Genomic DNA, 14642 nt, shown 5'->3' with positions numbered 1-14642 from the left:
AACTTAAATGAATCTAGATTATATGTCTTATATTCTAAATTACTATATTCACCCCTCAGCATGCAAATTCGACATTCGATTCATAGCTAATTCAAAGTTGGTTCCAATTCTTGTCAAATTCATCATTTGTTTGATGAATTCCCTGTGGATTCTCTTTTTTGGACACTAGATGAATTTGGGCGAATGTCAAGTGAATTTTATAGTTGACAAAAAAAGCCCAGGAGGAATTTGGAGCAAATTTGGGCATGCAGCCAAAAAAGTTTGACTTTTTAATGTTTTTATTGTTTTGAAAAGGCATTTTTTTTGGTTTAAATATAATCTGCTTTATTATCCAACCGACCCAACCCTAAAACACACACGCACTTCATACAGTGGTCTATAAATTTATTTGCTGCAGCATAATTTTACATATATATATAAATAAATAAAACATAAAAAATTCTTGTACAGATAAACACAAAACCCAAACCCAACGCAAAAATTTTGATCAAATTTTGAACCCAAATGTCAAACCCGCATCTGAACCAGAATCCGAACCAGCAACTTAGCTTATATTTAAGTGGAATGAAAATACATTAAAAAACAGTAAAATATCATTTGACTTTTTCTTCTACTAAACTTACATATCTGTCTTTTTGGCAAACAAAACCTCAAACTACTAAAGACATCGTACAAATCTTTCGGGAGCAATTATAGTGCACTTATAGATACACAAAATTTAAACTACAAAATAATTTTTCAAACAATTACTGACACCTACAACCCCCACTATGACCCCAAAAGGTAGGGACTCCAGCTCACACAGAGCTTTTGTCATTATAATTATTTATTTCCAATATGATTATTAATTTATATTGGGGAATGGAGTCTCAAATGTAATCAAGGCGAGGCTCAAGTAAATTCTAACCAATGGATGTATCCCAATAGAGGGTGGAGGTCAGCCTTACGTAAATCTGCATGAAACGGACTTGGACATATAAACTTTGAGGGAACACCTATTGCAAATTCACGTCTACCCAACTTGATTAAACCTGAAATCTCCCTAACCTAAGCGCCCATTTGTATGGGAATAGGAATTGTTATTCTGTATTCGTTATTTTGGAATAGAAAATAGGGATATGTATTCCTATTCTCTGTTTGGTTCAGCAGAATTTGACTGGGAATATGTTTTTTCTTTGTTTGGTTCTACAAAATTAGAATTAGAATTGAAATAGGCATTTGATTATGTGGGCATGCACCTATACTCCACTCATACCTCGAGTTAGGGCTTTTGTTAGAAATATCATCAACCAACATCGATAGAATCCTATGCCTAGAGACACACCCAACTCAGATTTCGTAAGATAAGCTTGACGACAATGACATTATCGCCGTTCTAGGATTACTCCATCTTATTATAGCCAAGTTTGTTCTCTCCACATAGGAAATGTGTGGTCGGCACGTGCTCAATGGTCAAAGTTAGAAAATGATGGGCCAAGCTCCAATTTGGAGTAGATCTAACCTATCAAGGCTGCCAAATTTTTGTGGAAGAGATCACAACTGCGATGTGTGCCGAATTTGGAAGACCAATGATGATTAAGGGTTTGATTGCTAATATGAGTGTCTATTGTTGCCTTTTGTCAAATATGAGATCTAGACGATGATTTGGGTCGGCAAGATATCCAATTACTGTGCAAGCCCACATTGGTGAGCCCATGTCATGATCATATGTCACTTGTAACTTGAATCGCCAATCTCCATACCTACAAGCAGCTATGAGGGTGAGTTTGAGAATACATCCATCGGGGCCTCTGTTGTCATGGGTGCACTTATGCACAAAGGGCATTGATAAAGCAGGAGGGATGCATGTTTCGGCTGGGACAACGACCATGGTCAACATTATTTTCACCTCTCTTGAATAAATGACAGGAAAATTCCAGTTGAATCCGTAGAACCTATTCATCGCCATGGTTTCTCTGCCAAATCCTTTTAGCGGATTTCAAATTTTCATCAAATCTGAAAAAGTCAGAGCTGGAATAGGTATAGGTATTCCAATTCCACCTATTTAGGTGGAATAGCAAATGCTTGTTTTTGGGCCAAAATTGAAATACATATTCCTCTTCTCAATTCCGATTTGGCACACCCAAACAAAGAATTTGTGATTCTTGGAATTTGTAGATGCCTATTCCAATCTAATTCCCATTGCTAAATGGACCCTAAAAGTAATTAATTTTTCAACACTATCATATCTAGTTTATGGAAGGATAAGTATAGAGTTACCATGAAGGAGCTTGTATAAATCCAATCTAATGGATCTTATCCCAATAGAGGGTGGAATCAATGTTTCATAAATCTTCGTGAAACTGACTTAGACCTATAAACTTTGAGGGAGTCCATAGATGGTGTCTAGGCAACTTGGATAAGAACTATATCATTCATCCAAAATTCACAACAAAATAATATCATTTGATAATTGAGATGACTACTACAAACATTATAAGTATCAATCTTGACCAACTTGAGAAGGGGACAGTACAATTGGTATCAGAGCTATGATCATGTCATCCTATAGGGTAAATACAATTATAAACACTTTAATCAATGAAATAATGAAGCGTGAAAACAAGATTAAAAAAATAATGAAATATACAAGGGATTTCTAATGATCTGGGAGAGGCAAAGTAAATCCTCTTGAGATAGGTGAATTCCAAGATGGGTAAGGACATGGTTTCCAATTCCTTGAGGAAATATTTCAAGATGGGTATGAATATGCATTCCCAATTCCTTGAGGAAGCCTAATTGTAGATGAGTGTCCAACACCCTCCGATATTAAAGTTCCCATTCTCCTAAAGTGGACATGTAATAAGCAAAGAAAACTTAAGCTTAATGTGTTTATTGTTAAATCTATTAAGAGTTATTTATCATTCTCTTAAAACGATTTCATTTTAGATGCATACTAATGTACATTAATCTTTGACAGAAAACAACCCCCGTATAGGAGCCAATCATCAAAGAGACTATTAAACAAAATATCAACTGCAACAGAAAGATATTGAACTATTTTATGAAGATCAATCATAGGATATCTTTCAGTTATGAAATCATCAATCAAATTATGCTTAGATTCATTTGGGCAATTCACCAACCTCGACATGATGAAATCTATCAATCATCCTATGTCATTCAATCGTCAAATACAAATCAATTAATAAATTGATCACCAATTATGCTCAATCAATCACCTAACCATAATGAGAATCAATCTTACGTTCACCAATATGATTAACACATGAATAATCAAAGTGAAATCACTCATAGCATTCAATATAAGTGCACTTAATTTCACCCTTCATTATATCATTAAATTCAAACTTGAACAAGAGTCGTGAATTGATTATGATCTAGGCAATGAAATGAAAATTGCAATTGATTAAGGACAAGCAATTTTGGGAGGGTAGGACTGTGATACCCCCTCTAATAATGAAATTTAATATTTAGATCATAAACACCCCGTCAATCTATTCATGAATCTATCAAATAATAGAACTCGTATGAGATGATATTTATAACTAACTGCTAAACTAAGGGATTTTAATGTCCCTGATTATAATAAGCAATTAAAAAATAATTGATTAAAACATATAAAGAAAATGACAAATTGATTATCAGATAATTAATAATAATTTATAAATGTATATGACATAATTAGACATTAATAAAATAATTATATAAAAGATATTGATTAATATCAATTGATCAAATAACTAAATGTAAATTAACTAATTAATAATTAAATACTAACTAAACAAACTAAATATTAGTTAACTAAAACAAACCTGTAAAACGCATGAACAAACTAATAAATAAAATATAAGTCACCCACCAGCCTCATCGTCTCACATGGACAAAGGACATGACTCCTTGTGAGGGTACAAACACTATTTTGTCTACTGGAGGGATATTAAATGGAGAGATAAGGATCAAGAAACAGAGGGAAAAAAAGCATACATAATGGGCATTATTATATGTTACTTTTAAACTATAAATACCCCTTCATATTAAAGGAGATAGAACAAATAAAAGAAATATAAAGGCTGATGGAGCTAGACACCTGGGAATTTATATGGAAGAAAAGCAATTAGAATAAACGAATCAATACTGTTATAAAGATCTAAGTCAGCCATATGTGGAAATAAGTCAAGATAAAATAAAGATATAAAAGGTAAAATCCAAGGTAGGATACATTTTAATTTCTATACAACAATTTTGGTATTTTATTTCTATATTAAATAAAGTATTATGTTTTTTCATATAAAGGTGAATAATTATGTTATTATTATTAAATATATGAAATGAAGAGTTATGTTATGATGATTTATGATATATAAACCATATTTAGACTTAGAAGATGTACATATTGGTTATTAGACAAGTAACATTGATTTCAAATATTATCATTATAACTATTTATTCCCAATATCATTATTAATTTGTATTGGGGAATGGAGTCTCAGATGTAATTTCAACCAAGGAGAGGCTCGAGTAAATTTCAACCAATGGATGTATCTTAATAAAGGGTGGGGGTCAGCATTCCGTAAATCTTCGTGAAACAGACTTGGACATGTAAACTTTTAGGGAAAACATCTTGAGGATTGGTGTCTAAGCAACTTGATTACACCCAAAGTCTCCTTCTTAAACCTAAAACTAATTTTTCAACACTACCATTATCTAAGTTATGGAAGGATGAGTATAGAGTTACCATGGACAATCTTGTATAAATCCAATCTAATGGATCTTATCCCAGTAGAGGGTGGGGGTCAGCATTCTGCAAATCTTTGTGAAATGGACTTGGACCTATAAACTTTGAGGTTGTCCACAGATGGTGTCTAGGCAACTTGGATAAAATCTATATCCTTCGTCCAAAATTCAAAACAAAATAATATCATTTGATAATTGATATGAGCATTGTGAACATTATTATAAGTATCAATCTTGACCAACCTGAGAAGGGTACATTACAAACTGTTAAGCTTCAAATAGAGGACCAAACAGCTTTGATACCAATTGTTGGGAATAACAATGCAGAACACACGATTGGGGAAAGGGGGGTGGTGAATCAGTTGTATAACACTTGAAACATTAAATCATTCACCACTGTATAGATCTGAAACATAAATTGTGAAGAACAGGAAATAGCACCATAACAGAGAACACCAGATTTTATGAGGTGAAAACCCTAATAGGGGAAAAACCACGGTGCGGATCAAACCACTGGATAATATACTAGTATATATAAAACCCCATTAAACGTTGGAGAAGAGTAAATGTTGTCTTTATTCAATTTTTGGAGATACAGATTTTGAAAATCACATTTTTTTTCCAGAATTTGGGGACAATGGGGAGATGGGAAAGGAAGACCTATTTAAAAATAAATACTATACAAAAATTAATAAATGAACTTTCAAAATACAAATAAACTTAAAATACCAAAAGTAACTTATTAGATGAATGAAGCTGAAATTTTAGGAGTGTAAACATTTAAATATATCTACCAAAAATATAAACATAAGCCCATATGCTGTCAATTTGAAACAGATCCAATTATGAGGCCTGTGAGTTTAGCTCACTTCATGTCAGCTTGTCACATTGAAGACACTGTTCAATAAAAAATTATGCTTGAACAGTTCAATGTATTTTCTCCAGAATACATAGGTTCAGGATCTCTTCTTGAGACACTGTGAACAGTCCCCTGCACTTTTGTAGTCTGACATTCACATCCTGGTATTCAGATAAACCTTTGAACACAGATGAGATCACAAATATGCTTTCCATTCAACAGGCCTCAACATTCATTAATACTTTTGTTTTATAATTTATTCCTTGCTTCTAGTCGGTAATGCCCTTATGTCTATGTTCTTGCCTTTGTGTGGCAAAATAGATGCTACATTTGTTTAAAATTTATTTTTAACTTTAATTGACCTTCTGGAGCCGTTAGGGGCTATCTAACATCCCCAGGACGGTTGAGGAATGCCTCATATGTCCACTGGGCCATCCAAAGGGTGGCAAAGCACTCGGACATTCCTCCAAATAGGTAACATTTCAGCTCTTTGGGGATATTATCCCACCCTGTTAAGGTGTAGGTGGCAAGAAAGAGGGAGAGTGGAGAGTGTTTCACCCATCCTGCTATCCCCAGGAAATCCAAGATGCCAAGCACGGAGAACATCCTTGTTGATCCCTACAAATTATTTTGAAATTCTCCAAAACCAAATGTTTGTCTTTAGATGTCATGTTCTGCCAGGTACAATTTAGCCATGCTGACTCTACATTTTGGCATATCAATTCATGGTTAGGCAGAAAAGTAGCTGAAAAGCTTGATTACACTTTGTCACTCATATTTCCAAAATGGTTGTTGGGTCATTTTCATTGCGGTCTATGTGCTTATTAGAAAGCACTTGGAAATTCATTAACCATGATATTAGCAAGAATTTCTAAAGAGACATAGCCCAAGAAGCCAGAAATCTCTTGTGCCGTCAACATGAGGAAATATCTTTATTATTCAAAAGCAGGCAATAGCTTGAAAGACAAACTGAGAGGAACTGGTAATACTAATGGTTTAACTACAGAATCTTTTGGCATCAATAGTTATGCAGTGCAACCACATTAAATTCCAACATTTACTTCCCTCCTACCAAAATAAATTCCCACTCCCACACAGGAAAATGATATTTAAAAGGAAGTCCAAAGACATCCAAAGGCTGAGAAGTAAAAATATTAACAATGAAAAGGCCCACCTCTTTCTGTAATAATTCCTGCAAGTGACTTCTCTGCGCCAGGTTTTACCACCAACAGTGCTCCAACATTGTGCTGAGTCATCTACAAATTGCAGTGCACTTTCAAAAGTGAAATCGGAATCATATTGAGGCAACCTTACTTCTTGTATAATCAAGATTAAAAGTGAAAACTCTAACATGGACCAGAAAACATCAGATTAATCTCAGCATGACAAACAAGTAGTTTAATATTCATGCTTACTGACTTCACAGCATCATAAACTGTATCATCAGTACCACACCACAACCAAGAGCCATCTGCACTTTTGCCTTTTGCTTTCAAAATATCGGAGATGGTAGCACTTTCAAAACCATGTTCTTCCAAGTTAGGAGAGGCAGACTCATGACGAACTATGATATTAGATCTCACAGATGGTTCAACAACACGAAGACGATTTAGTATGGCATTTCTCAAAGTACTTCCATGGATCTGAACAGCTCGAACAACACCTTGCATTTTCACTGTAATCATACAATATGGAAGATATTAATTTCACTAACATTCATTACCAATTTAAAATAATAGCTGTTATCATACAACTTAAGTTTCAAAGAGAGTATTTACCATGAACATCACTGGTTAAACTTCTTATAGAAATATTTTTATCAAGTCCATACAACATAGAATATTTTGCATATCTACCTTGCAAATTCCCAGAGATACTTCTAAACAAGCAAAGTAATAGCAGCATAACTGATGAATCCATCCACAAGTCTTACCCTGATATATTTGCATACAAGATAGGTAGTGTTTCAACTTTGGACCAATTTAGTAGATGTTTCAACCCTAATTCTTGGATTTCAGGTACAAGTGACAAAAAATAAACAGCAAACAAAAATAAACCAGTAACATAATTATATATAAAAGGGCCAAAAGTGATCATCAAGAACCAAAATTCTCACCTCAAGTACGGTATCCAATGTAGACTCTCCTAAAAGACCATGCATCACTAACCACGGCGGAACACAAAGCTCCTTTGACTTCACAATATGCGGTCAAGAAGAATAAAATAAGATGCAAACCTTGTATCAGTTGGTTTCAAAGGTTCCACTTTGGTAAATTTATGATGCATTGCTTGTGTGGCGATGGTCACAAATAAACATCTGAATTTTTCTGCCCTTCTCTAAGACATCTGAAATCAAATGGAATTTCCCAATGTCTTTTAACACATTATTCAATGAACGCACACAACATAAAATAATTTAATATTATATTTTTACATTTATTGTTTAATCAGGTGACTTCACTTTTTTGTATTTGGAGACTTAGAGACTCCAAGAGACTTTGTCATGAAGTCTCCAACCTTTTTGAGGTCTCTAGAGACGCAAAAAAGTCTCTGAGACGCATCTCCTATGAGGGAAGACAAGTAGAGACTCCGTCATGAAGTCTCCAACCTTTTTTGAGGTAAAAGTCTCTGAGACGCATCTCCTATGGGGGTGACAAGTCTCCCAGTAACATTGAATTTAAATAATTGTTTGACATCATTTTAAATTTATCCAGCACCATAGCTCGCTTTCCATGTGTGCCTAAAGGTGTAAAACTCTCTTCTTTCACATTAATCAACTGCAAAAATAATGTTACCTTTTCCAAGGTACCCTACCATCTCCTAACGGCTAACACCCTTACCCTACCAATTTGGCAACTAAACAAGATCTAACACAATGCCCTCTCTTGTAACCTCATGTTTTGAATCATTAGCTACCACTTTACCTTGCTTCTCAAGCTACATATGAAGCAAGCATGTTAATTGTTACACGCTCTAACAAATGTCACAATGATTATCATAACTCACGTTATTGACAAAGCCCAAGTATTCTGATCCTACCTGGTTGGAAATCATCATGTTGAACATAATGTAAAGGTTGCCTAAACACATATATAAAACAATAACATACTTTCTTGTTGATCTTGCAAGATATAAATACTTTCATCATTTGTGTGCACTAAAAGAATGAAGGGACCTTACAACCATCCTTGCCACATTTTTCTATAAAATCTAAATGACTTGGTTGGTAACCAATTAACAACTACTAAAAAAATCTATTTTCAGTGAAAATTTGGTGTGAAACCTCAACCATGAATACATGTCAATAATTAAGCTCCACTTTTGTATATAATAATATGCCCTGCCAAAATCTATTCTCTAGAGTAAAGCTTTTGACTTCAACCTTTAGCTAATTATATGTTTACCTAAGCCAAGATAAGAGTATTACGAAACAAGATTATATCCATCCTTAAAGTCCATGTATTGTCCTCATTTAATGTCCTTCTTGCCTTAGGGTTGATAAAAATTTCCATGGTCTTTAAAATGATCTTGCTGTAGAAATTCAATACAATTATTTTTCCACTCAATAGATCGATATCTATTATTTCAAAAAAAGTAAATGGAATCCATGTTGATAACTTCAAAGAATTAAATTGTATTTTGAACTTATTACCTAAACTTTGCAAAGATTGGCAAAAGCGTACATTTGCCAAGAATTGCAATGTCCTCTTTTGACCTGCAAACACTAACTTCTTGGTAGTTGATATTGATTAGTGCTGACTAGATCTTGTCAATTGTTAGATTTAATTAGTCAACAATTTTGAGTCAATTATTCCATTAGTTACTATCAATTAGGAATCAACTTCAATTAAGGAATCAAGCAATCAATTATGTTTAGCTTCTTGGGAAGCTAGCAGTGATAGTGGGATTAGTTCCCATGATTTGTGAATAGTTTGACTTTAAAATTTTACACATAGATCATTAATTATTATGCCCAAATACCTATGCTCCCCATAGTCTTGGTAAAGGCAGTCCAAAGGACCTAGATTTGAGACATTAAGCGAACGGTGGCAAGTGGAGGTTTGGAAGTTGAGGCCCTAGCAAGGTCAAGGGGTATGCCCTTGCAAGGATAAAGGGTAAAGCCCAACAAGGTCAAGAGGTGGTCTAGGGGCAGAGCCCTTAGCAAGGTCAAGGAGTAACACGCCTTGCATGATCCAAAGGCAGCCATTTTTTAAGCCGCAAAAGGCACCATAGCACATACCATTTTCATAATTTTATCACATTGCTTTTTGCAACATCAAGTCCTCCTAAAACTTACAAGTGATTTGGAACGAGATAACTATTTATAAGGGTGGAGCTTGTAAACCATTAAGGTGAGTATTTGGGCCATGCAGATCATTTTGATTTTTTTGTGAAACTTTAATTTTTCATTTTCCTTCATGGGAATTGCCTGGAAGTCTTAAGACCAGTTTGGGGACTCCTGGGAGTCTTCTTGACATCCCGAAAAGAAGAGGCTGTTCCAAAAACATTTCTAAAATCCGTCTTTCAGGGTGTGTCCTAAGAACGCCCCAAGTACAGTGGCAGAGGTTGTGTGACCACGAAAAACAAAGAAAATAATTTTTTTCCTAGGGTTACTTTCTGTGTATTTAGACTAGTTATTGTAGTCTTTTCTGGGTTTACTTTATGTGGATTGAGACTAGTTATTAGTCATTTCTGAGTTAACTTTCTATGTTTTTAGACTGGGTTACAACAGAAATCCACGTGACTGACTTTAAGAAATTTCCTAATGTTCATTCAGGCATCAAGCCTTCAAGAATATAGTTCGCCATTTTCTAGTAGAAACCCTCCAAGGTCACTACCACATTCTTCTGATCACAAATCTTCAGCTTCACACCTTGAATTTCTCAGTTTGCCCAAACGATCCAGCCTGTGTAATATCATCCGATTCCAAAGCAAGAAATTTAAGGAGCTAGACAAATTAAACGATTTGAAGGGATCATTGTGTCATCCTTACCCTTTTAAAGACAGCTGTCCAACTAGTTAAAACTCAAATGTACTGTCATTATACCCAACGTTGCTAATATCATTAGAATACCCAAAAAAAAATAGGCCACCTTGACTTGCTAGAATATTATTCTAGTCGCTAGAAAAACTAAAACAAAACAACAATGTAGAGAAACTAGTTGCTGTCTTCTGCATACTCTAGGGTTCAGGAATGTGCTCCAGACACTGGCAAAAATATCTCCTACAATGCCTAATTAATTGTCTGATCAGATGCCTGCAAGCCTCCACCTTGCGTAGAGAATTGCTTCTGAATGATCTACGGTTTATAGCTGTAATGATAAAGGTCCATAGAGTAAAGAACCAACGTGCGAACACTTCAAGTGCGAATGCAGATTATCCAGCATAAACAAAAATGCAGTGAAGTTGTCTGAGGTGACTATGGAAATCATGCAACTTTTACTAGTTAAATCTAATTATTAATAATTGAAGTTTAAGACAAGAAGTTGCAGACCAATCGCATTCCCAAGTTACAAAATTGCCAAAGCAACCCCAAGATTCAAGAACGTCCACCATCCACTCGAATCATGTTGTTCAACCCCATTAACGAATTTGGAACGACAAAAAAAATCCAAACAGAACAAATATATTGACGTCTAATAGAAGTTTTTGCATTTATAGTCTCATCTTACTTATCATCCCATAAATGTTTGTAATAGCGTAATTATTTTTAAATACAGCGCACTTTATATGCACAAGCCGCGGCCTCTTCATGTATCTAGAATAATTAATTTCCGATTTTCTTTATTTTGCTTGCCTGACACCTGGTAAAGAAACGGCTGCTTAAATAGGAAAAGGAAGTATCTAAAAAAATACATAACGGAAAACATGACGGATGTGAGATAAATGAGCTCCTCTAATAGCTTCAAGCGGCTTTAAAAACCAGTGCAAAACAAAGCCTGCTTAAAATACATTTGCAACAAGTATAAATGCATGCAGTAGCATTTTAATGCAGTATCAAGTTTCGAGAAAGTTGAATATCGTAAGCAAGAAAAGCATCTATAAATCACAATAAGAGCTTCCAAATGATTCAAAAGTCCGCATACTTTAAACAAATGTACTGCAAATACAGATCATCAACAGGATACCCATTTATACCAAGAAAATCCGCCGCCTTGTATCTTAACCTCTAGTGACAGAAAAGTTTGCGAACTAGCCAAAAAAAAACTAAAAAATTCAGAGACAAAAGCAGAGAAGCAAAACAAAATACATCATGTGTTCGGGATCAGTGAGTGTGGTGGCCGGTCAAAATCGATCAAACAAACTGGAACAGATTTTCATTGATTTTAAAGATATTTATTTAGGAAATATCAAGAACTCACATTAAAATGAAGAAGTGGACAGATTGAATGAACCGTGGTAGCAGAGATTTGTTGTGAATCTCGGGGCAAACAAAGCATTCGGCAGTTTACAGACATGTCCAATTTACCTCGCCCTATATTTTGATTTAACCTGGGTTTAATTTTAACCTGTGGTCAGGGCCCATTGTCATCCTTGATTCTCTGCACCCACCTGGATAAGTGCTGTTGGTGCTTGCTCCGTGAAAACTCCTTTACACTTTTCTTGGTTTGTGGGTTAGGTACCTTTGAATATGATATCTATACCTATATTAGGTTAGGTACCTTTGAATATGATATCAATACCTATATTATTATTTATTATTTATTACTTATCATAAATATATTTTTTTATAATTGATATAAAGGTAATTGCCCATCCATAAATATGGGGACATATTTTATCATAAAAGGTCTTATCAAGTTTATATAAGATAAAATGTCATTATCAGCCAATACATCAAAATGAGAATGGATAATCTCTTATATTATGTTTTTCAAGACAGATATTTTTTTGTTTGGTGTGTGATTTTTGTATTAATGATTTAAAATATTTGTGATCGATGTTTTATTTTTTCATAGAATAAAAGTTAGATTTTTGAAAAAGTTTAGATTCTTTTATAAAATCAATTTATTGACATAAACATTAATTCTCACGAGATATAAAATCAAGTTTAGAAAATATTTCAATAAAAGAAGGAATAGAATCACCATCATGTATTGTAGTATTTGATGTTGGAGGGTAGGCACGGTGTGTATTACTTTTTTATCATTTCCCTCTGCTTAACCATTTTCGCAATAGGGAATTTGTTAGTGTTTATTTCTTCTTGTTGCATGCCCTTGAGGACATTGTCATTGATGTCAAAGAAAAGAAGAAAAAAGGGGTCAATTCAACCATTCTCCACCAAGGGCTCATGTTCTATCTCTTTTAATTTCACCTGGCCCTCCGCCCTACTCATGTAATTGTCATCGATAACATCCTCCCCTCTAGGGGCCCCCTACGTTTGGAATTTACTAGTGCTAGCCAAGTCCACACTCCTCAACCCTCTCCTAGCCAAACACCTGCTAAGGGAAGGAAAAACAAAATTTTGACCCTTGAGTTGGAGCCCAATAAAAGAATCAAAATGGAGAAGAGGGTGGAGGTTGAAATTGGTGACTCTGATGAGGAAATTTGTGGGAGTAGAAGAAGGTCAGGAAGAATTGCTAAGACCCGAGGTCGATACAAACAAACGGCCAGTCACTCTCAAGAAGAGGAGGAGGATGATACCAACTCTAAGGAGAGTGACAAGAATTTGGGGGATGGTATGGATAAGGGGAAAGAAGAGATGGATAAAGAAGTCGAGAAATGGGATGATACCCTTGATGATACTTGGGACTTTAAGGCAGACAATATTACTAAAGACCCCTCCCCCGACCCCACACATGTCTCTACCACCATCACCTTGCCTTTCACTGTCAACTACGAGCACCCCAATCTCACGAATGCCTCCCCTGACACTATTTCCTCCCTGATTGGTAAAGAGGGCCAGGAGAACTTGAAGAGCCATGCTAACCTTTTTGATGTGCAGGTTAAGCAGAACCCCCTTGGAGAATTGTAGCAGGACCCTAACGCTGGCAACTAAGGAGAATGAACCTGTTACCCGCAAGGAACACAAGGAGTTGATGGACAGGTGCATGGCGGTGGAAGAGGGATTCAACCTTTTCTCCCAGTTCACTCTCAAAGTGACACATGTAGCGACTACCACTCTTCACTTGTTGGTTAATAACTTGGAGGAGGAGAACCTTGGAAAGGAGAACACGAAGCTTCTTTATAGCTTCCTCGCTGATGACTGGGCCAAGGTTCTCATGGCTAGGAAGGAAAAGAAAAAGGAGGCTAGTTAATGGCTTTTTGGTTTTTGTTGTTCTTTTTGGTACTCTTATAGTCTCTCCCCACTTGTTGTTGATGCTTTTGTTTTTTATGCTGAACTTGTTTATAGGCTGTAGGTGGTATGATGCAATGACCACCTACATTGTAGTGCCTACCCCTAGTCTACATTCAATTATTATTGTTGAACTCTTTTAGGCCATTTATGTTTATGCTTGATGATTAGTAGCATTATTTTCTAGACTATTGGATATTGTTTTCATACTTAGTTGATTTTATGATGAGACTACTTTTGTACTAGTTACTTCATGTATGCATGATTGTACCTTGATGATGATTATTTATAGTGATTTTAGTTATTTGATGATGTTGGTTAGATGGATTATTTATACATGTTTTCTATGGATACTTACCATGTTGCATGTGTATGGTGTGTGTGTGTATGTTTTTTTTATGTATGACGTTTCTGATGTAGTTAAGGAAGGGAGTCATAGTCACCTACTAGTTGGAAACTACATGATGCACCACTTCTTGCCATTGCATGTTTAGTTAGAATATATGTGTTTGTACATGCGTGAATTTTTATACAGATTGTAGGTACCGAGTATCGACTTCTCTGAATTGCCAGGATGAGCGTACCCTATCACAATATCTCAATGGTAAGAGAGGGGAGATAAATTCTTGAGCCCAAATTCTAACCTTTAAACCAATTGTCCTAGAAAATTAGGGCAAGTTTCTGAGATGATTACCCTTACGAATTCGCCATATGATGTAAATTCGTGATTATAACCCTTGAGTTTGATCT

The 14642-nt window shown here is 35.2% G+C and overlaps 1 protein-coding gene across 4 annotated transcripts in view; it reads right to left on the bottom strand.

Moving 5' to 3' along the window:
- CBSX3 (Cystathionine beta-synthase (CBS) family protein) overlaps nucleotides 1-12046 on the bottom strand; it is a 33328-nt gene extending 21282 nt beyond the window's left edge. Inside the window, exons 1-3 of one of the 4 annotated variants that reach the window (XM_089797579.1) lie at nucleotides 11847-12046; nucleotides 7012-7271; nucleotides 6771-6852 (exon numbers count right to left, since the gene is read on the bottom strand). In XM_089797579.1, the coding sequence (XP_089653705.1) occupies nucleotides 6771-6852; nucleotides 7012-7266 (337 nt within the window). In that variant the 5' untranslated portion in view covers nucleotides 7267-7271; nucleotides 11847-12046. Of the gene's footprint in view, nucleotides 1-6770; nucleotides 6853-7011; nucleotides 7272-11682 lie in introns of all 4 variants that reach the window. The other 3 variants (XM_089797577.1, XM_089797576.1, XM_089797578.1) reach the window with 3 other exon arrangements.
- Between the last annotated feature and the right edge of the window lie 2596 nt (nucleotides 12047-14642).

This window comes from Cupressus sempervirens, chromosome 8 (assembly GCF_028749045.1).
Source record: "Cupressus sempervirens isolate cs-2001-9-10 chromosome 8, ASM2874904v1, whole genome shotgun sequence".
Taxonomy (NCBI): Eukaryota; Viridiplantae; Streptophyta; class Pinopsida; order Cupressales; family Cupressaceae; genus Cupressus; species Cupressus sempervirens.
This window is presented reverse-complemented; position numbering and strand designations above follow the sequence as displayed.